At 35.5% G+C, this 21,773-nt stretch overlaps 2 protein-coding genes across 5 annotated transcripts in view; one reads left to right on the top strand and one right to left on the bottom strand.

The window, feature by feature from the left end:
- Nucleotides 1-21,773, bottom strand: part of LOC134741942 (brahma-associated protein of 60 kDa) — a 389,674-nt gene that overhangs the window by 76,031 nt on the left and 291,870 nt on the right. The window lies entirely within an intron of this gene.
- LOC134741937 (integrin alpha-8) overlaps nucleotides 1-21,773 on the top strand; it is a 185,941-nt gene that overhangs the window by 98,688 nt on the left and 65,480 nt on the right. For all 4 annotated transcript variants that reach the window (XM_063674820.1, XM_063674818.1, XM_063674819.1 and 1 more), the window contains exon 3: nucleotides 18,710-18,807. In XM_063674820.1, coding sequence (XP_063530890.1) covers nucleotides 18,710-18,807 — 98 coding nt within the window. The remainder of the gene's footprint in view (nucleotides 1-18,709; nucleotides 18,808-21,773) is intronic.

Here is a 21,773-nt window from a genome sequence, read left to right as displayed (position 1 = left end):
CAGAGAAACCCCGAGCATAGCTCTCTCCATTGCCCTTTGCGTGACCTTGAGCCTTCTTATCCGGATCCTCTTTACCGGAAGACGAACTGCCGGTAGGCCTCCAACGAGGTGGAGCGACGACCTGGTGAAGGTCGCGGGAATTCGGTGGATGCGAGCGGCACAGGATCGGTCGGAGTGGCGAGCCTTGGGGGAGGCCTATGTCCAGCAGTGGACTTCTATCGGCTGACATGATGATGATGATGAATACATTATCTAATGAATTACTGCGTATTTTTCTAAATAAGTAATTTAAGCTTTAGAAATTTGTTATTTGTTAAGTTTCCTTAAACTTCTTTATCAAAATACATACTTATAATGATAGGATTAAACGAACTTACCTGAAGTGAAGTTCAATCCTGATTATATGAAGTATTTAGTCCTGGATAATTTTAACAGTGTAGTAGTCTCGATCGCTGGCCAATCTGACGCGAATTTAGAGTCGCCGAGATGAAAGAAAAAATTACCAACTGTCACGATGACATTCATATAGTTTAGAGTATTCATGCACTAAATGGGAAGTAACCATGGATTCATGGTTACTCGAGGAGGGTGGGGATACCCCTTATCCAGGACTAAATACTTCATATAATCAGGATTGAACTTCACTTCAGGTAAGTTCGTTTAATCCTATCATTATATTCGTATTTAGTCCTGGATAATTTTAACAGTGTAGATGTTTAGAGAAGATAATTAAATAATTTGTAAAAATAAATGTCTCAAAAATCTACCCAAAAACAAGCACTTGTATTTTTGGCAAGAATATGTATATCTATATATTATCTATCATGGAAACCTATACCTATCTCTATATTCCATAAAAAAAATTAAAATTAAGGCTAAATAAACAAGTCGCTATGAGAAATCTCAAAATATCAAAATCGGCTTTTGAGTTTCCTGGCAAAAAGCAGAGAAATTTTAAAAAATTCTCCGACCAATTACATGAGAATTACCAATAATAAAATTAGGTTTTGAACTTATACTACTTTAATGGGTAAATACTCTGAGAATCAGAGATTTATTTACTGCGTTCAAAGTTTTGAACATGTAAAGATAAGAGTTTTGAGTTTTGATGTAAAGATAATTCATATCTAACAAGAGCAGCAGACAGTAACAGAGTAGTTATCTGGAGCATCCCTTTATGCTTAAAACATTATGTTCACTGGTGAGACCTACCCATATACTATGATCTTTATCTTGACCAATGTGAGACATCATAATTAGAAAATGTAAAGAAAATATGTAATAATGTACCTATATTGCGGTATATAAATATAAAGCCTCCATAAAAGAAAGAAGACATGAGAACTGTCAAAGATAAAGATAAAAGATATTTATTCGTTACTATTTATCTACCCTTTATTTTCTTGTTGCTTGTCTAAGACACATCAGACAAGGTTTTAAGACATTATGATGCTATAGTTTTCTCTTATATTATATTTGTTTATTCCAATAAATACATATTTCATTTCATTTATTTATTCATAAACAATAATAAATTGAGTCTAGACAGTCATATTTTCGGGGCATCACCCAGTAAAGGAAAAACGTGGCGTGGCAGTCTTTATTATTAATTTTTCTTCTCTAAAGATTTTAAAGAGTATTGCTGTTTTAAATAAACATAAAAATAAAAGGAACTGTATTATTTGTTGAAACATGAAATATCTAAGACTGTAATTTTACTTTCAAAATCTCAAGTTGATTTATTATTTGTAACATACACCCTTAAGAAGACACTCATTGCTTCACATTCACGCAATTAAGCGTAATAGATTGTATCATGTCCATATTTTAAAGTCTGAATACCACTCTTCTTTTCCCAGACCTGGTGTATCTTGGGAGATTAGGACATGCTCGGAGTTGTTTAAACAACTTTCAACAATAGTACTAATAAATGTACATGGTGATTAAACATTAGATAGCTTATGTTGGAAGGGATTTAAGCACCCTTATTTAAAAAGTTGTTAAGTAACCACTTAACTAAGCTAAGTAAGTAATAGTCACTTACTATGCTATAAGGGGTAATATAAATAATACATCCTACACTTAAAATATTCTAAATTGCTTCCCTATCTAAAACAAGTTTCACATTGTCTTTTAATATATTTTATTTAATGTCTATATACATCTAGGAATATAAAAAGGTGATGCTGTTAGAGATAAAGAATCATATCTTTCAATTATTTGTTCTAGTATTTCTCAACCACTACCTACTGAATCTGACAAAAGATTCTAAATGAGTTAGTAAGTAAGCAATTTGAACCGAAACAACCTATAATTTTGGTTCAGATAATATAAATTCTTATTATATTGAAAATGTGTGAAATTACCACCACATATGTATGTGGATCGGTCTGTGGCGTTTCCTGCATAATTCCATAATAAAAGCCATGAATCAATTACAACATAAGCATTAGCCTTGAGAATCCGAAATACAATGAAAAACAGAAAATGACTATTCTCATTACATATCATAATTATGAGTTATTATGAACAGAAAGTTTGTCTCAAATGCTCTGTTAAATGCAACAAATAACTTCATAGATCAGTTTGGACAGTCTTACTGCTAAAAGGTCTTTCCAACTTTGTTTGATCTATACTGAACATATTCATACAGAAAGTATATAAAAAACGATATAAATGAAATGCAACAATATGATCTGTTGTGAATTTTATTGTATTTGTGAAATTATTTCAATTCACTACTGATTATATAAATATAATTGATTAATTATATCATTACAAATAAAATAAAAATAAATAGGAATTGCTCATTATGGCATAAAGCATATTTTTCTTTTTGGAATCCAATTCTTTTTTCCATCTCAGCTCTATTATCGATAATTGTCTTCATCAGGTCCATCATCATCATCATCCCCCAACCGTTTAAAGTAATTTTACAGTACCAAGAGGTATCAAACATTCGAACACTTTGGATAAGAATCTTTCTAGTACATACCTAACTAATAATGTTGTTTTATTTAATGTCTTAGGCTTAAAGTTAGTAGACCCTTCAAAACCAAACAATACCAGGTAACGGGGACACTAATGTTTAAATGTTGGGAAATGTGATATGACTATTGCATAATACCTATAAACCTACATTATTATCTACCTACCTACCTACTTATATAACCTACCTACCTATTTAATATTACTTACATATCCATTAAATTTCTATTTCCTTATCACAAATGTATCGAAATCTGAGCTCGTGCTAAATTGAACCCTACCATTTTGTGAAAGGGTTCCAAGCAATTGTAGGAAAAATGTTGACACAATTTGCCTTGCCTTTATAAAAGGCCCAAAAGTTTGGTAAATAATTTAAATAAATGAGAGTTTGGAGCTTTGGACTTGCTCAGAATTTATAATTTATTGATATTAGACATCCATCCAATGGCTGACTGATTAAAGTTTTCTATGTATAGTCTTTGGTATTGTAAGTACCCTTGTTCACCTACAGTTTTGTATTTTATACAACTTACTGTTCATTATCTGTAATTTGAAGGAGGAATAAACTCTTGATTTAATTCAATATATAATTCATATTTCTGAAGGAAATGGAAATTATGTCATGTTTGATTATTTTGATCAAAGGCAATTGGGCTTTGAGAACCTAAAAATTTTAATGCACAACTGACTGGGCTATCCGGGAACATATCAAGAATAAGAATAAGAAATATTATCATAATTTGTTGTGATATTTATATTTCTTGTGAGAGTGGCTAAAATAAATTAGTATTTATATTTATAATTGAATTGAATTGAGTAACCCTTAAAGGGTTATTTTTCCTTATGATATTAGAAGGAATGTATTAGTCAACATGTATGGCAATTTACCAAACTGCCTGCAAAAGGAAAAAAATTCCATTCTAACAATATGATATTATGAAATTTATGAAACAAGCTTAAGCTATAGGAAGCTTGTAAGAAGTGTTAATGAAAATAGTATATGCCATGAACCCCCAGATTTGATCTTCATAATAAGGCAGCTGTCTGGATCTTGTCCTTATAAAGGCTGATAGCATTCTTTTGCATATTAGTATAATATGAGTAGGTATGAAGACTATGAAGTGCACTACTGAGTCACTTATTTATTTACTGACTGCCTCTCTTCTGGATAAGGCTACAGAATTTTTGATTAGCAAAGGAATAATAAAAATGACATACCTCAAAAGGGTTCAGCATATATTATAAGTGTTTGGTACCGACCTTAATCCAAATATTTTATTCCAGCAGCTTCCAGAATAATGTTATTATTTGTAAACAATAAGTCAGCACTTAATTAGCATACAATACTAGAATAAGCTAGTTGATATTTATGTACATGACACAGGACCCCGTTCATGACTGTGACAAGATGCGCTAAATTTGATCCAGATATTTGGGTTTCTTGTTAGGTCAATCTCAGCTGCTAATGTCATTATAAGCTTCAAAGTTCAAAGCTTTTTGTCAAACTTTCTACACGTGCGGTCTGTGGGCTAACTTTACGCAGAGGGCGTACGGCGCTCTGCGTGTTCAATACAATGATGCATTTAGGATGCTGTTCAGGTTGCCGCGGTATTGTAGTGCCTCAGCGATGTTTGCTGTGGCTCAAACAGACTGTTTTTATGCCATCATGAGGAAGCGATGCGCGTCACTCCTCAATCGCAGCCGAAACAGCACGAACAGCATCCTAAGTACGCTGGCGCAGCGTTGGGACTCGCCCCTAGTCAAGCGGTACATGCAGCTACACGCACCTGTTGCTGCTCCGCCGCGAAACTTATAAATGTAATGTTCTGTTATGTAATGTTTTGTTCTGTTTGTTTTGTCTAATTACTTGTAATACTAACTCTAGATTAAGTTATTGTATGACCTAACCCTATGGACGTCAAGTTCGAAATAAAGAATTTCAATTCAATTCAATTATAAGAAATTAATTAGCTATTAAAAGACATTTCGTGTATTATCATCCCACGGATGACGTGTTTCTGGTCATATATTTAATTCCATTTTATTATTGAATATTCGGTTCTCTTACTTGTCCCACGGACGAAGGGCTTCTTGCTATGCAATGAGCATAGTAATTGAAGTCATTTTAAAAAGATCTGACCCTCGTTCCACGAACGAGGCACAATGTCGCCACGCGACATGTGGATATTTTTAAGCCAACATCTCCCAGAATGTCCCACGGACAAAGATAACATAACACCATGTCGCCACGCGACATATGGGTATTTTCAAGTCAACCCTTAAACAATGTCCAACAAGGACATAGACAAACTCGTCACACGAGAATGTATAAGAACTAGATACAAAATTGTATAGGTATTTTATAATAAAGTGAGGATAAGTACATAAACTATTGTATCACACCTCCAAGTTTCCCCACGGGAACACTTTTAGCACCTTATAGTAGCAAGAATTTGGAAAATGAAGACTGCTTCAATTATCTCCTGATGATAATGTACTTACGTTCCGATATTTTATAACTTTCACTTTCCATGTGCACTTTGCACCGCATATCGTCTTTTTAGGTATAACTGCATTGATTATTACGGGAAAACTAAGAATTACTCAATAAAACATAAATTGTTCATAAAGCGACATGTGCGTTATATGGCGCGCGAAAAAGATATGAATGTCATCGTGACAGTTGGTAATTTTTTCTTTCATCTCGGCGACTCTAAATTCGCGTCAGATTGGCCAGCGATCGAGACTACTACACTGTTAAAATTATCCAGGACTAAATACGAATATAATTATAACTTATCTACACATAAGTAGTCAAAGGTAACACAATATTAAAAAAATATTAAAAAGAACTCGGATTAATATATACTTTTTCCAAAACATATTACGACCCATATGGCGTATTAACACGACATATAATTTTATTAATAATGCAAGTTATTATTAGATTATGTTTAATACTATGCATACAATAATATAAATGTGTTTGGTATAATTTCGGGCGCGGGCACCCCACCGTGACGGCGTGACCTATGACCATGACGTTTCAATCAGCTCCTTCATCTGCATTTAGATAGAAATATTGTGTTTTTAATATTGTCTTCGGTTACCGCGATAGTTACTCATGAAATAAAACTATGAAAACGGATTATATCGCGTATATTGAATTTATAATACATCCCGACGTTTCGAACCCTTTACAGCGTTCGTGGTCAACGGGTGACTGAGGAAAAATTACAATTACAATTAATTTTCATTATTTTAGTATGTGGGTATTTTTGCACTTTGTAATTTTTCCTCAGTCACCCGTTGACCACGAACGCTGTAAAGGGTTCGAAACGTCGGGATGTATTATAAATTCAATATACGCGATATAATCCGTTTTCATAGTTTTATTTCATTGTGTTTTTAAATTAAATAACTAGAGGTTCACGGATAGTGATGGGTCAGGTCAATACGAAGAATCGGGTAATCTTTTAATAATTATTTTTTAAGTATGAAGTAAGAGCCTCAATAGAGAGTAAGTACCATTTTGTAAGTACCATTTTGTAACATTTGGAGTTGAAACTCTAGGTCCATGGGGTCCCAGCGCGCACAAGTTTTTTGCAGAAATCGCGAAGCGTCTGGTTGACGTAACTGTGGTGACTAAAGAGCTGGCGGCTTGCTCGCACAACCTATCAGCATTGCGATACAGCGAGGAAATGCCGCCAGCTTCCTTGGTAGAATGCCTCAAGGGCATATTTTAGATTTAAGCTAGTATTTGTACAGTTACTGTAGTATTACATCTGTGTATATCTATTATGCAAATAAATGATTAATTTTTAAATTACAACATTTATTAAATTCCACAATAACAATTACATCACATACAAATTACATTTAAAATACAATAACCTATCTTAAATTAAAATAAAACTAAAACCTTATAAAATAAATTACAACTAAATTAGAACTAACTAAAAAAGTCCCCCAGATCTGATCCCTGCGGAAGGGTGCCCATAATGCTGGCTACATTCCCCCGCTGAATGGCAATTCCGATCCTTTGGCCAAGGAATTTAAATATATGTCAGTAAAATGCTATATCATAATATAAGCTTAATTTAGGGTCCTTTTTATTTTCTGAAACTTGAGCGCTCTTGATGTAGTATGTGTTGTATTCAAACTGTAACGAATCAATTTTAAAGGTCTGAGGCCGTCGCTAAGGCTAAAAACCAATAAAAAGTAAAAATGTTTCGGGATAACAGATACGATGAAATATCACACCAAATATCATTTCCATCCATTATTTTCCTAGTTTCGATTGGCGTTTTAAGAGTTCGAAAAACGGGACCCTAACCTATTATTAAGACTCCGCTGTCCGTCTGTCCGTCTGTCTGTCTGTCACCAGGCTGTATCTCATGAACCGTGATAGCTAGACAGTTGAAATTTTCACAGATGATGTATTTCTGTTGCCGCTATAACAACAAATACTAAAAACAGAATAATATAAATAAAAAATAATTTAAATGGTGCTCCCATACAACAAACGTGATTTTTTTGCTGTTTTTTCCGTACTGGTACGGAACCCTTCGTGCGCGAGTCCGACTCGCACTTGGCCGGTTTTTTATAAACGATTGACACTTCGTTGACAATATACGAGAACACCTAGAAACTCAAAAAACCGTGGAAGGAAGCAAGCAAGTAAATTTTAGATTACGATTTCTTTAACACCCATTCATTGGTTAGTCTATGTCTCTGACATCATTCGAACTTTCCATACTATTTGTAAATACATTAAAATAAACACTTGAATCAACATTGCGACAGTGAACGGCAGCGAAGCGTCACTCGCACAGAATGTAGCGTGACGCGTGACGCGTGACGGCGCCGGCGTCGAATTGACAGCATTTTTGACAGCGGCGGTGATTGAAATACAATATTCAACGTATTGATGAAAATATGCGGCGTGTCACATGACAACGTGGTTTTTGATTTTAACTTTGTGTAATGATGATGATTATAGATGTATCCATTACGAAGTTAATGTATCCAATAAGAAAATCCCCTGAATGGCTTCGAAAAAAGAGGGTACGGCTGTGCCTGTTTGTTTTGCTTAACTTGGCGAAGGTACTACTGTGCCCCTTGATAGTCTTTAAAAACATAAAATTCACATTAATAACTTATTAGAACTTCCTTCCTTTTAGTTGCTTTCCGTTTTGGTCCTACATTCATTATAAGTACATAATAAAGTTTTCACGGACGGAAGCACTTATTACGTGCCGGGTGCGTACACCAACACTCGTAACTGATCAACTATGAATCTTATAGCTTTGCAATACGGTCTATGAAGTGTCAATGATAGTATTAGTTGTGTTAAGCACTCGCTGCATGCGAAGCAAATAAAAAAGGGACAGGACGCCGCCCGCCGCAGGTTGGTGTGACAAAGAGCACACTATGTATTCGCGTGCATTGCGTGCAGTGAGTGTTTGACAACTATAGCAGCAACCACGCAGCAACACTTGTCTGACCATCGCTGGGCCTTATGACTTCGTAATAAAGTTTACTATCAGTTAATAAAGTGAACGATGCGCCGGCGTCATTTGTTTCACATTACTGTTTACACGCGCCGCTGCTTTTGTCATAAATAATGAGCATAGACGCCATTGACATTATTAGACTATTACAACGTTTATTTTATTGTTTTTAGGGTTCCGTACCTCAAAAGGAAAAAACGGAACCCTTATAGGATCACTCGTGCGTCTGTCTGTCTGTCCGTCCGTCACAGCCCATTTTCTCTAAAACTACTGGACCAATTAAGTTGAATTTTGGTACACTTATGTAAGTTTGTAACCCAAAGTCGGACATGTAACGTAAACAAATGAATTTTCAACATGGGGGCCAGTTTTGGGAAAATTAAAAAATAAAAAATTTCAAACTATATCGTGTTACATATCAAATAAAAAGGCTCATTTTGAGAATCTCAAAAATATTTTTTTGTAATTTTAAAATAAATAGTTTAGAAGTTATTTAAGAAAATAGCTAAAAAATGACCATTCCCCCCTTTATCTCCGAAACTACTGGGTTTATAATTTTTTTTTAAATACACAAAATAGTTCTTTACCTATAGATGACGGGAAAACCTATTATAAATGTGCAGTCAAGCGTGAGTCGGACTCAATTACTTAGTTTTTGATTCGACCCTACGGGTTTTTAAAAACTCACGTTTCACATAAAAATATACATTGTTATAAATTGTGTAATGTACGGAACCCTTGGAACGCGAGTCCGACTCGCACTTGGCCGGTTTTTATTGGACAACACCGGATGTGATATCCGTGGGGTAACTGAGCTTTTAGACCTTTTAGTATCTTCCCTTTTAATATTTTTCACTATACTGTGCAATGAACTGTGGTGTTCACTGTGTGTGAATTGTCGCCCGCGGTATTCGACCGATACGAATACGACTTTCAAGAAAGAGCGTACTTACCATCTTCACGGCAACGCACTTGCAACCCTGGTGTTGAGTGTCTATGGGCGCCGGTAATGGCTTACCAACAGGAGATTCGTCTGCTCATTTGCCTCCTATGTCATTAACATCTACAACTGAGCGAAAAAATTAAATAGTTTTTTTTAGGTGGTTTACCTTTAGGTAGGTAGGCTTTTTTAGGTGGTTTACCGGATTAATGGTGGTAGAAGCGCTGGTGGCCTAGCGGTAAGAGCGTGCGACTTGCAATCCGGAGGTCGCGGGTTCAAACCCCGGCTCGTACCAATGAGTTTTTCGTAACTTATGTACGAAATATCATTTGATATTTACCAGTCGCTTTTCGGTGAAGGAAAACATCGTGAGGAAACCGGATTAATCCCATAAGGCCTAGTTTCCCCTCTGGGTTGGAAGGTCAGATGGCAGTCGCTTTCGTAAAAACTAGTGCCTACGCCAATTCTTGGGATTAGTTGCCAAGCGGACCCCAGGCTCCCATTAGCCGTGGCAAAAATGCCGGGACAACGCGAGGAAGATGATTTACCTATGGTGGTAGTCACGCTTATAAACCAATATAAATTTTAAACTGAAATATATAGATGTCACATACAAAGAATCCCGCCCAGTTTCGAACACTAGGGGGTTCAAACACTTTTTAGGGTTCCGTACCTAAAGGGTAAAACGAGATACTAAGACTCTACTGCCTGTCTATCACCAGGCTGTATCTCATGAACCGTGATACAGTTGAAATTTTCACAGATGATGTATTTCTGTTGCCGCTATAACAACAAATAATAAAAAGTGCGGAACCCTCGGTGGACGAGTCCGACTCCCACTTTTTTCTTTATAGTTTTGTTTTTATTTCAGTTTATATCACTTTTATTTACTTTGTTCGCTCTTCCCTTCCCCCATTTAGGTAGGTAACTGTGCTTCAGACCTTCAATATGCTCAGCATAAAAACAAAAAAAAACATATGATACATGGACCGATAAAAATATTACATCCCATACAAAGCAAGTACTGATTTCATTATCTTAAAAGCATCAATACATCTTTCGGCGACCGAAAAAATAAACATGATATATAATCACTTCAATCTTCTCTTCTTACCCATCCGCGGGGCGTTCTACACACTTTTTTAATCAACATAAGTTTTTATCACAAAACTTATGTTGTGAGCATTAAAAACGGTTTTCGTTGTGTCACGCGTGTTTGTCGGTAACGTTGGTAATCGTTTTTCTTAATAAAGTGTTGATGTAGGTATGATGCATTTAAAATATTTGCAGCTTAGTAAGTCTAGTAGATTGTTAACCAAGGGATGAAAGGCACTTATTACTGCCGAGGTACTTTGGGGCTCGAACGCAGTGAGAGCGCCAATAATCCGAGGCTGAAATGATGCCTTTCACCCGAGTTAAAAACTCTACTTTTCCTTTCGATAAGTAAAATGCATGTGTTTTTTTAAAACATTACTAAATTTTTTTTATAGTAATTCTTGGGGGTACTTTCAATTAACAATTTGGAAAAAGTATCGTTATTTATGGAATGTGGAGTTAAATATCAGAATGGAAATGGTATAACAAATCTATTTAAAAATAAAAAAAATCGTACTTGGAACGTAAAATGCTCTAGTGCAGAAACGTATCATTTCCTGCACACCTTTTAGAACAAAATTGGCCCTCTTTCAGAGCATGATAAATGAAAAGTAAATAGGATTTTAGGTACAGTTAACCGAGGTAGGTACTAACGTATATAAATATATTATATAAATGTAGATATAGAATATTAGTGTTTAGATTCCATTTTTAATAAATATGTACTTACCTAAGTAATGGTACACACATGATATTTCCTACAAAATAGGTACCTCTAGCCGGCAGAGGCTTATAAAAAGGTCTTTACAAATTAAGAGGCCGTAGTCGATTTTAGAGCAAAAATTTTAAATTGATAGATTTAGTCGTTGAAATTATACACGTTTTGTTACGTAATATCTAAATAACAAGTATTGGTTTCTTAGCACATCTTCTCATCTTGCCTTTTAATAATGAGGTCGCAAGCGTGCGTCACCGGTAATATATGAAAAGAAGGGACAGTTTTTAAAAAATCATCAAAAATTTATGGTGGTAAATTATACAAATTGATGTATAAGAATAGTTTCAACAAATGTTGTAGATTGTTTAAGTATCAAAATTACGTTGAAATTAGGTCGATTTTCAGAGAAATTGTCACTTGTTTTGAAGTAATTTCTGGAGAAAATTGATTTCGTCTAACTTTCATTTACACTACTTCAAAGTCATAATAATAAAAATGTAGTCTGATAAACGTCAAGTACAGGATATGTGTAATACAAAATTACCATGTTTAGCCGTCCAAACTTTACGAAATTTACAAATAAGAGCGACAAAATCAGTGCTTTACGCGCGTTTACCTAAACGTCCATCAGAAAAGCAAACATTACTAATTTAGTGAGTCTGTTTTCAACAAATTGATCTGATAAAAGGTAAGATAAGAAGATGCGCTAATAGAAACTAGTACTTGTTATTTCAATTAGGTAACAAAAGGTGTACAATTTCACCGACAAAATCTATCAATTTTACATTTTTGCGACTAAAACCAACACCGGCCTCTTAAATGTCCATTTGTCTTTTAAGTTTTGTTGTCTGTTAAAATATCGTGTTTCAAAAAATAATAAGTACAGCCAAAGCAAGTTTTCACCTTTCTTAAGATTCGAGTTTCCCAGATTAAATTTGATTGGTTGACTCGTTGTGCACTTCGTAGAATCACCAGGGTTGCGAAACTCCTCGCTTCGGGCAAACTCGGCTCCGTTCGGCTCAGCATTGCTCCGAGCAATTATTAGGGTTGGCACAACTTGACGTCCTTAATAATGACTTGAATTTTAACAACCCTAAATAGCCGAAAGGGATAGTGCCATATATTAGAAAGGGATAGCACGATTCGACCCTGAACCGCTGCCAAACTTCGGTTTTGTAGGAAGTTTCCTTTCTGTACGGTAGTACTATTATTTATTCTGTGAAATCACCCCAAATAGTAGCCCGACCAAATACGGAAGTCGGCCAATCACATTAGACTGATCACTGTCAGAGCGGTTAATTATGGGTCGTAACAATTAGTTGTCAAAGCTTATGTCTTCATACAGCGGCCGTCAATCACCATTGATGGCCGGTGATTTCTGACGTAGCTGGGTAAATTGATGTGTTCCGTGAGGAGAATTTTAAACAAGTCTTCGGTGAATACATATAATAAATAAATAATTTCTTTATTCAGATACGGTGGTCTAAATTTGTTAGTTAGTTACTCAAAAGCTAGGTTATTTATACTAAAATATATGTTTTTTTTTTCGAAGTAAAACTTCTTTAGGCGCGACTAGAGGGTAACTCTGATTTTTTTTCTGACGTAAGTTACGCTCAGTAGAGACGCACGCACAATAGGACACACGTCAAAGTGCTAACATAGCGATAAACGTCAAAAAAGTTTTACTTCAATCGCGCGTAAAGATTACACGCACATACTTTTTTTTAGTTTTTTAATTTTGTTCGCCACCCGCTTTCAGTTGAATGATCCACTTTTTTTATTTGGTGAATTTCATGAATACAAATAAGTAAAAAAAGCTGCCAGCAATACAAGAACATTATGTTTTTTACATTTTGAATAAATAAAAACTATCTTCTATTTCTATTATGATATTTCTAGTTATGTACTCTAAAATAAAATATGGTTAGATTTACCACGCTTTCCCAAAAAATCAGGACATTTTAAATACTCTCCCAAAAACGCTTCTCCAACATTTTTGGCTCTTGACTACCATAATTACCAGCCACGTCTTATAAGGGAAACCATTAACTGTAAGAGAGATAATATCGTTTTTGATGCCATTAACTTTTTTAAACAAACACAGGGCGTTGCAGAATTCGACGCTCTTTAATTACATAGCAATATCACAAATTTATCTCTGCATTTCCAAAGACCTTATTACCTGGCAATAAAGTCTTTTATCGGTTGGATTGTATTATTTAAATTGGCTAACCTTTATCGGGAATGGTTCGCGATGCTCTAAAGGAGGTGATGAAAAATTTATTGTTGTATCAAGGGGTTATCTCTTATATGAAACCGATTTTCGGCTAAGATAGCTGCCATCTTTGTATATTTATTTTGCCGCTTCTTTTATCGATATATTCTTTTATTGATGTAACGTTGACATTGACGCTTTCTTTAAAGTTATATTAAGAAATTCAGTTAAAATGGGACACGGTATTTTTTTTTATAGGTGGCAGCTGTAAAAGCTGTCATTAAAATGTAACTACTTATTTGAACCATTTGAAATATTTAAGTGCTACAATAGTATTTGTCAACCAAAGCTTTTAAGTACAATTTTTTTATTGCCACAACACTATGGTACGCATTACTTACTATGACTAATATTAGAAAGTGTCAATTTAGACGGAATACAAAAGTATATTAAAAAAATAGTGCATTTTCTATAAGGCAATGAAATATGACGCTTAGTAATTTGAACTTACGGTCACAATTTAATTGCAACCATTCAAGAACCGAGTTCGATTATAAATGACAAATTATCTGGCTTATTACAAAACCGTATTAATAATTATAAGAAGCCCAAAGGTATTCCCCGTTGAAAAATAGCTCTTAATTTCTACAGAATAAAGGTTGATATTATTAATATTCTAAAACACTGGTTAGACGCATTTAAGAATGCTCGACGCATGAGTAACGCGAGCAATTGGTAAGTGTTGTGACCATTATGATGCCATTAGAGCACGGATAAAATAAAAACAACAAGAGGCGATGGTCAGTAGCGGCTAGACAAGTACTGTCGATGAGAACGGTGTGAGTTGACATTTACCTATGTTTCGAAATAGGAAGTATTTTTTTTACTTTTTAAATACCTGTTTTAGAATACAAATGCTACTTTGATTAATGACGCATTCATACAACCAACCTTTTTGTTCAGATGTAGTAAGTAAAAGCAAGCAACTGCAAGCAACTGACCAATATAATTTATAGAAAATGGCTTTATTCATGTTGGTATTGTATATAATGAATTAATCTCTGTTTAAACTTCTTAATACAAAATAAAAAAGTGTACCTACCTACAAATTACAGACATAATGCCTTACACTTATATTGACCGGGATATAGACCGTGATTACCTTTTGTATTATTTGTGAGCCGGTCAATATAAGTCTAGTGAAACTAACCGTGAATCATTCAAAACTATAATGCCTTATACCAATGACATACCTATTATAAAAAATCGTGGCACTGCTAAGCGAAATGGTTAATCGCCGGAAAATCAGCGCTGACTTTCGGGTCAGGGTGCTGAGGCGAGACCATTTTCGTGGTAAACTTTAACTCCTACCTATTTTATAAATTCCTATAGTTTTAGATGTACTGCTGTATGTAATTTTAGTTTTAAGTTAATCACGAATAAAACATTTGATTCTGATTCTGATTCTAATCTTATTGATTTTTTCGTTTGCATTTGTTTGAGTTTCTAGAAATCTGACTCCTGTAATGGTATTTACAGTACATATGGTGCTACTTTCTCGCACTAGTGCGTAAAGAGCACTTTTCGTGCATATGTCGAAAGTTTAAAGGGCCATATGTACTGTAAAACGTTGTACGATACACGTGCGAATAGGTAATTCGCAACTCGTGTCGATTTAAAACACTCCCTGCGGTCGTGTTTTAATTTATCGTCACTCGTTTCGAATTTCCTCTTTTTCGCACTTGTATCGTAAATAACTATTATTCTTCTTTTTAAAATAAATGTATATGTAATTGTTTGAAGTATGTTGTGCTGTCACGGGTTGTACACGACTGTCCGCAATCACTTTAAAAGCCTAACCCGCCCGTGATTAGGCCATGCCCAGGGGTAAGGTGATGGCCCACTGGTCATTAGCCGACGTCATTACCCGACGATATGTAAATGAGACTGTCCGAGCGACAAAAATGACGTGGTCACACAATTTGTCAAAAGTTTAAGTACTTGAGTCTATCAAAATTATTTGGTTTATGCAAGTCCCATTGCTTGGCAGAAGCTTTTCTTGCACGAGAGGGATTGGGCTATAATCCTCACGCTGGCTCAAAGCTGGTTGGAGACTTCACAATTCACATAGAGCTTTGAAATTCTTTGCGGATCATGTAGGTTTAACCACGGTGTTTTCCTTCACCGAAAAGAGACTCAGATCAAAATTCATTTTGTCTTATTGAATATATATTTGTTTCCTTAACCTGTCCCGAATTTTAAATGTCTTAGCTCATTTCGTTTCTTATGGGACAGAAAATTGCAAATCAGTACTCAGAAAACATCAACTTTCATAAATAATAATTTATGTTTGACTTTTTCAATTTCATATCAGTGTACGCCAGATTTTAACTAGAATAACTATCTCTCGAAATATCAACGTAAATCAAATTAAGATTTACAATGTTGCCTTCGAAATTAAAGTCAAAAGTCCAAAAGCCTTCCATTAGTCAGAGTCGCGTCGAAAATGAAAAGTAATGGGTGCTTTCACTTAGTATTAATAACGACCGTGTGCGCAGGATCTTGGCACGATCAAAACTTTGCTGCCAGTACTTATAAGGTTGAAAAACCGCCCTCAACCAACAAGCCCTCGGAAATTGTCATATACTTGGAAGTTTCGAGCTTTCGACCCATGCCACCGAGCGTCCAGTTGAGGCATCCAGGCCAGGCATCTATCGTGTAAACGGAGGACGCTCGCTGGTTCGATTCCAGCCCCGGGCACTGGAGGCCTTTGTATATGATATTTATTTAGTTTTTTTTGAAAAACTCAAAAGTTTTAAAGTGATGTTGTAATTGTAACCTTCTACTTATAATCATTGTTGTATTATGCCTTAGTAAAATGTACTATTGTTAACGACTAACTCGACAGATTTTAAAGGTGCATTCCTGACCGCATTTAGAGACTAAAATTTTATTACAAGTTTTCTGAATTCGGTCTTGTTTTGGAGATAATGACAGTTCTTGTGAAAATTTGTTTGTGTGATAACTGTGAAAAACGTCTTTTTGGTGTGTGTGACTTGGTTTAGAGATACCTACTGACAGACATCGAAGTTTAAAAGAAACTCGTAAAATTGATGTGTAATTATGATAAATTTTACTATTTGTTGTAATGAATTATTTCGCCAAGATGTAAAGAGAATTCTTGTCATATGCGAAAAAAAACAAAGAATTTTTTTTGACCGAATTTGACCAAAAGTCATAACATGTTTTGCTCCGTATGACCACAGGAATGCGAGGTTATGATTTGTCGGGTTGATCGTTCCCATCCTGTATAAATATTGATATTTTGAAATAAGAACTTTTGTTTTATTTTTATTTTATTTTATTTTTATTATTTATTGCTACCAGAAGCAGCTTCCCGGCATGATTAACTTTTAATCATTGCTATTTATTTAGCTATACTGAAGCCAAAGCCAACTTTCATATATTGCAACTAGCACGATCAATGCATGTACAGTCAAGGGCATAAATATATATACATTCCCAAAGTTTCAAAAATATGTGTACGCTCTTACACCGTAGACAATAAAGTCGTGTTCACATATTTTTGACCAATTATCTGGGTCTATATTTTTGCCTTCGACTGTAAATCCCCATAAAGAAAATTTATTTGTATTCAAGCACACGTAGCACGTAGGTACCAAGTTGGGTAGCTTAATCCCAAAGAACCCATCTACGCAATCGCTATCCGCCATTGATGCGTGTACTCAGCGGGTTATTCAAGTTTATATACTGCTAACTATAATACTGGTATTAATCTTTATACATTTTTTTTAATCTGCCACGGGGGACACGGGTGATACGCCCCGTTCGTGTCCATGGCACACTATTAAGAGAGAGAAGGTAGATGCTATATTTTAATAATAGGGAGCAAAATTTATCATTGCTATATTTAGAGGCTTTTAAATGTGATAATACCTATTATTATACTTAACGTACGGTGGCAGCCAGGGATGCCGAGAAATAATAAATTGATGTGAGTAATTTGATAGGTAAAATGTGTTTTTTTCTGAGGTACAAAACATGCCACTAACAAGGCAAAGCTAAACGGTTTCATGGTACCTACTCTTTCCAATAGTGCAGTATAGAAAAAGACCTGTAAAAATAACATTTTTATAAAATTGTGTCACCACCATATTTTAGTTTCTCTGGTTGAACTTTGAAGACGTCATCTAACAAAACAGCTTTTTTAACAGTAATATTTATTTCACTAGACTTATATTGACCGGGATATAGACCGTGAAAATACAAAAGGTAATCACGGTCTATATCCCGGTCAATATAAGTCTAGTGAAACTAACCGTGAATCAATCAAAACTCTAATATTTATTTCGTTAGCTACGAACTCTTTATCAACAGTTCAGTTCAGTTGTAGTTCTTTATCAGCATCAGCACAAGTTGCTAAGCGAGCGAAATAATCAAAATTATCTGAGAAAATCACAATATCATCAGTAAAGGAACGTGTAGTCATCATTTTGACAACCTTATCTGTTCAGCTTCAACTACTTATTGTGTATTTGTGCCATTTTCAACCAAAAGGGTACTTATTGTCGGTTGTCAATAAGGCGCTATTTCCATATAGCTTCAATTTGAAATCAACCTTATCGACGATCGACAATTTGGTACCTTTTGGTTGAAAACGTCACATTTTTTGCTACAGTTCAATGGAAACGCACTCAACTCGCACCAAAGAGCATTTTATGTATTTCGGTTACAAAATTGCTCCTGCTCTGGAATTAAGTTATTACAGCCATTTATCTTAAGCGTCGTATTGATTCCGCTATTTTATGCTCCAACCATTTCACTTTTACCCTTTTTAAACTTATTTAGATGATCTTTCTGATACTTAACTAAGTTTAAAAAATTAATTGAAAATAATGTGGTACTCAAAGCAATTTAAAACGTAAAAGAGCATTTTAATTTTAAAATGTGATCGAATTTCATTTAACGTCTGTTGACGTAACTGTGGTGACCGAAGAGCTGGCGGCTTCCTCGCAAAACGTATCAGCATTGCGATACAGCGGGGAAATGCCGCCAGCATCCTTGGTACAATGCCTCAAGGGCCTATTTTAGATAAGCTAGTTATTAATTTCGTTTACGTAGTACCACTGTATATATATTGTATGTAAATAAAGTATGAAATAAAAAATAGTAAGAAATAATAAAAATAAAGATTAACGTCTCAATTTTCTTGTCAACAGGCAACAGTCGGGATAAGCAGCAGAACCCGATCGACGAGAAGTCGAATCAGTGGTTCGGGGCTACCCTCAGCAGCACAGGGAAAAATGGGCCCATTGTGGTGAGTACCACAGAACTATATAATACACACACAGAACAGAAGGGTCACTATCTTACAAAACGCGTCTATTACGACAGATATGACCGCTAGGTGGCGCAGCGCGAGCAGGCTAGACACCAAAACTGGTGTGGGCCGCATGTACTTGTAGCGACGCGACGAAATCACGGATTTCGTGTGGGCCGCATGTACTTACTTGTAGCGACGAATCACGGAGTGAGTCACGCCTGGCATTACTTTATCCAGTAGGTTTCCATAAAAAGCGATCCCATCCCAAGGCCACTTTTATTGAAAAAAGGATATACGGGAAGATTTTTTATGACGGGCTACACTGAGCGGTGAATACTCTGATTACTGGAGTGAATGACGAGCCTAATATAGCTGACTGATTCATTAAATGTGTCTTTGGTGCAACATTTTGTAAAGCTGCAAGTATCAATTCTTTATTTTTAAGGCCGTTCCATCGGTTTGCCGCTATCACTGTCACATTTCGCAAAAAAGAACGGGAAAGACCACGCGCGCCAAGTGTCAATTTTGATCGAATTTTGTAGATTTTTATTTATTTTAAAAACGTTGCCTTACAATTTCGAAATTCAAAAGCGGTAAAGTTACTATTTAAGTTAAGATTGTTTTTTCTTCTTTTTTTTGTTTATTAGTATCACATACATAATAAATAACTGAGTAAAGTTGGATCAAAAGTCCGAGTTAGAGGTTACTTTGGGAATTAAGTGTATCGAGCGAATTGTCATAATTTGTGTATCGAAAGCTTATAAATTAAAGATAATATAATCAAGAACTACATATATTTTTCCCACGTCTACGAATATCAACGTCTCTTAGAAAAATATGATCATAAATATAAGGAGATTTTTCGCCTTCTGGCTCAGGGAGCCGCCTTAATATAAAATGTGTATGACCCAATTTATAAAAGCACAACAGTTAGCGGCTTATAAAACAGGTGTCAATAATTTCAAAAGGTCACTCACCATACCCTTCCAACCCGAAAACCGTAAACCTAATTTAGCCACATCCCCTGACACAGATAACTTAATCAGCCCATCCACAAATCGTAAACCCATGACCCAATATCCCAAAACCCACCCTTGCTAAGTTCCCAATTGGTTATAAGATAGTATTACAAGCCTGTTTCTTAGGGTTTTTTGGTTCTGAGGTAGAACAGCCTACAGCAGTGTTTCTCAAACTTTTACCCTGCTTCTCCCTCAATTTCTCATACAACTGCGAACCACATGACGGAAAACACAGACAACTTTGTGTTTAAGACCGTTTTAATTGAAGTACTTAAAATAATAAAACTAGGTACAGTTACAATTAAAGTTGCAAATGTGATGGATGTTTTGTATCGCTAATTGAGTAGATTTCTGGATCAATTTTGGTCAATTTTTAACCGACTTCAATTTCATAGAAGAAGGAGGTTCAGCCGGGCTAGCACATGATTGGCGCGAGAGTTTCTCGCCGCGACATAGACTACCCGTCCCTCTTTAATTCATACATTTAATAAAAGACAGGTAGTCTATCTCGCGGCGAGATACTGTCGCGCCAATCATGTGCTCGGCCTACTGTATTCGGTTGTGGCTATTTTTTTATGTATGTTCACTGATTACTCCGACACCCGTGGTCCGATTTGAGTAATTCTTTTTCTGTTTGAAAGGAGTTACGTCCAAGGTGGTCCCATATTAATAGGTATTTCATTTCTATTCAGCTGACACACAAGATGAAAACTAAACAAGTCGATACCTGTATTTCGTTTTTATTCTTAGGTATTTAGAGCTAGTCATATTTTGGTTATACTTGTCGCGATCCCTTTGCGACCACTGGCGAACCCCTGAGGGTTATACCAAACTTTGAGAACACCTGGCCTACAGGAATTGACCCAGTTCAGGGAAATGTCAACTGAAATTAATGGCGCGTTTGACAGCCTTTGGGTATTTTGAGTGGTGACATCACGTTTGGCTGGAGGTGTCATTAGAAGTTCTAATGGATCGTGTGCCCGTGAAGTCTTAAGGGTCATGGCAAAAAATTGTAGACGTGGTAACGGAAAAGGCGAATTACTCTATTATTTTTGTACTAATCTAAGATAGTTCTAATGTCAATTTATAAATGGAAGAATGTTTTTTCACGCTAAAGAAAAGCTATAGTTTGTCAAAGGACTGTCCCATTTCAAACATAGACAGAGAGAATCATACTATCTTTGTCTTAGCACCCAAAAGAAAAGGATGAATATATTTTTTTTGTTCTTAATTTACTGACAATTTGGTTCGACCAACTATAATAGTTATCAGATTGTAGTAAGTACAGTATCTGGCAGTCAAACAGAAATATGGAAAATAAAGAGCTAAGCCCAAGGGTATAACTCAATAGAGTTAAATACTATAGTTACTATAAAGGTTTACCAGTTTTCTTGGTCAATGGAGAGTGACCGGCAGTACGTTTATTTAAATTTAGAACTGGCAGTCGCTGTCAGACCGAGAAGATGTGGGCCGTCATTCCTAAACACGCAGCCACCGACGTTGGCAAATTCACCCCGTGCAAAATTGCGGGGAGTAAAAGCCAGATAAGATAAACAAAAAAAACACGCAGCCAGCAGTGTTGGTGGATTGTAACATAGCTGAAGAAATATATGAATAAAAACTACTTAATTTATGTTGATTTGTTTGGACGACGCACTACCCAATAGGCCGTCTTTCTTTACAGTACTTAGTCAACTACTTACACTTTATATAGTTTCTTTTTGTGTTCACTTAGATTAGTTCGTGTTACACGAGTATGAGTATAACTTACCCGGAAAGGTTGCATTATCTAGCCATAAACCCTTTACTGCCTATCAGCTGATGACCTCACCGTAACAGTGACCTATAAAGCTCATCTATAGTCCATTTACCCCTCACCACCACACCATAACTGCGAAGAAATCTTAGAAAGATTATCAACTCTATTAACATACAAGTAAG

This window comes from Cydia strobilella, chromosome 6 (genome assembly GCF_947568885.1).
Source record: "Cydia strobilella chromosome 6, ilCydStro3.1, whole genome shotgun sequence".
NCBI lineage: Eukaryota > Metazoa > Arthropoda > Insecta > Lepidoptera > Tortricidae > Cydia > Cydia strobilella.
This window is presented reverse-complemented; position numbering and strand designations above follow the sequence as displayed.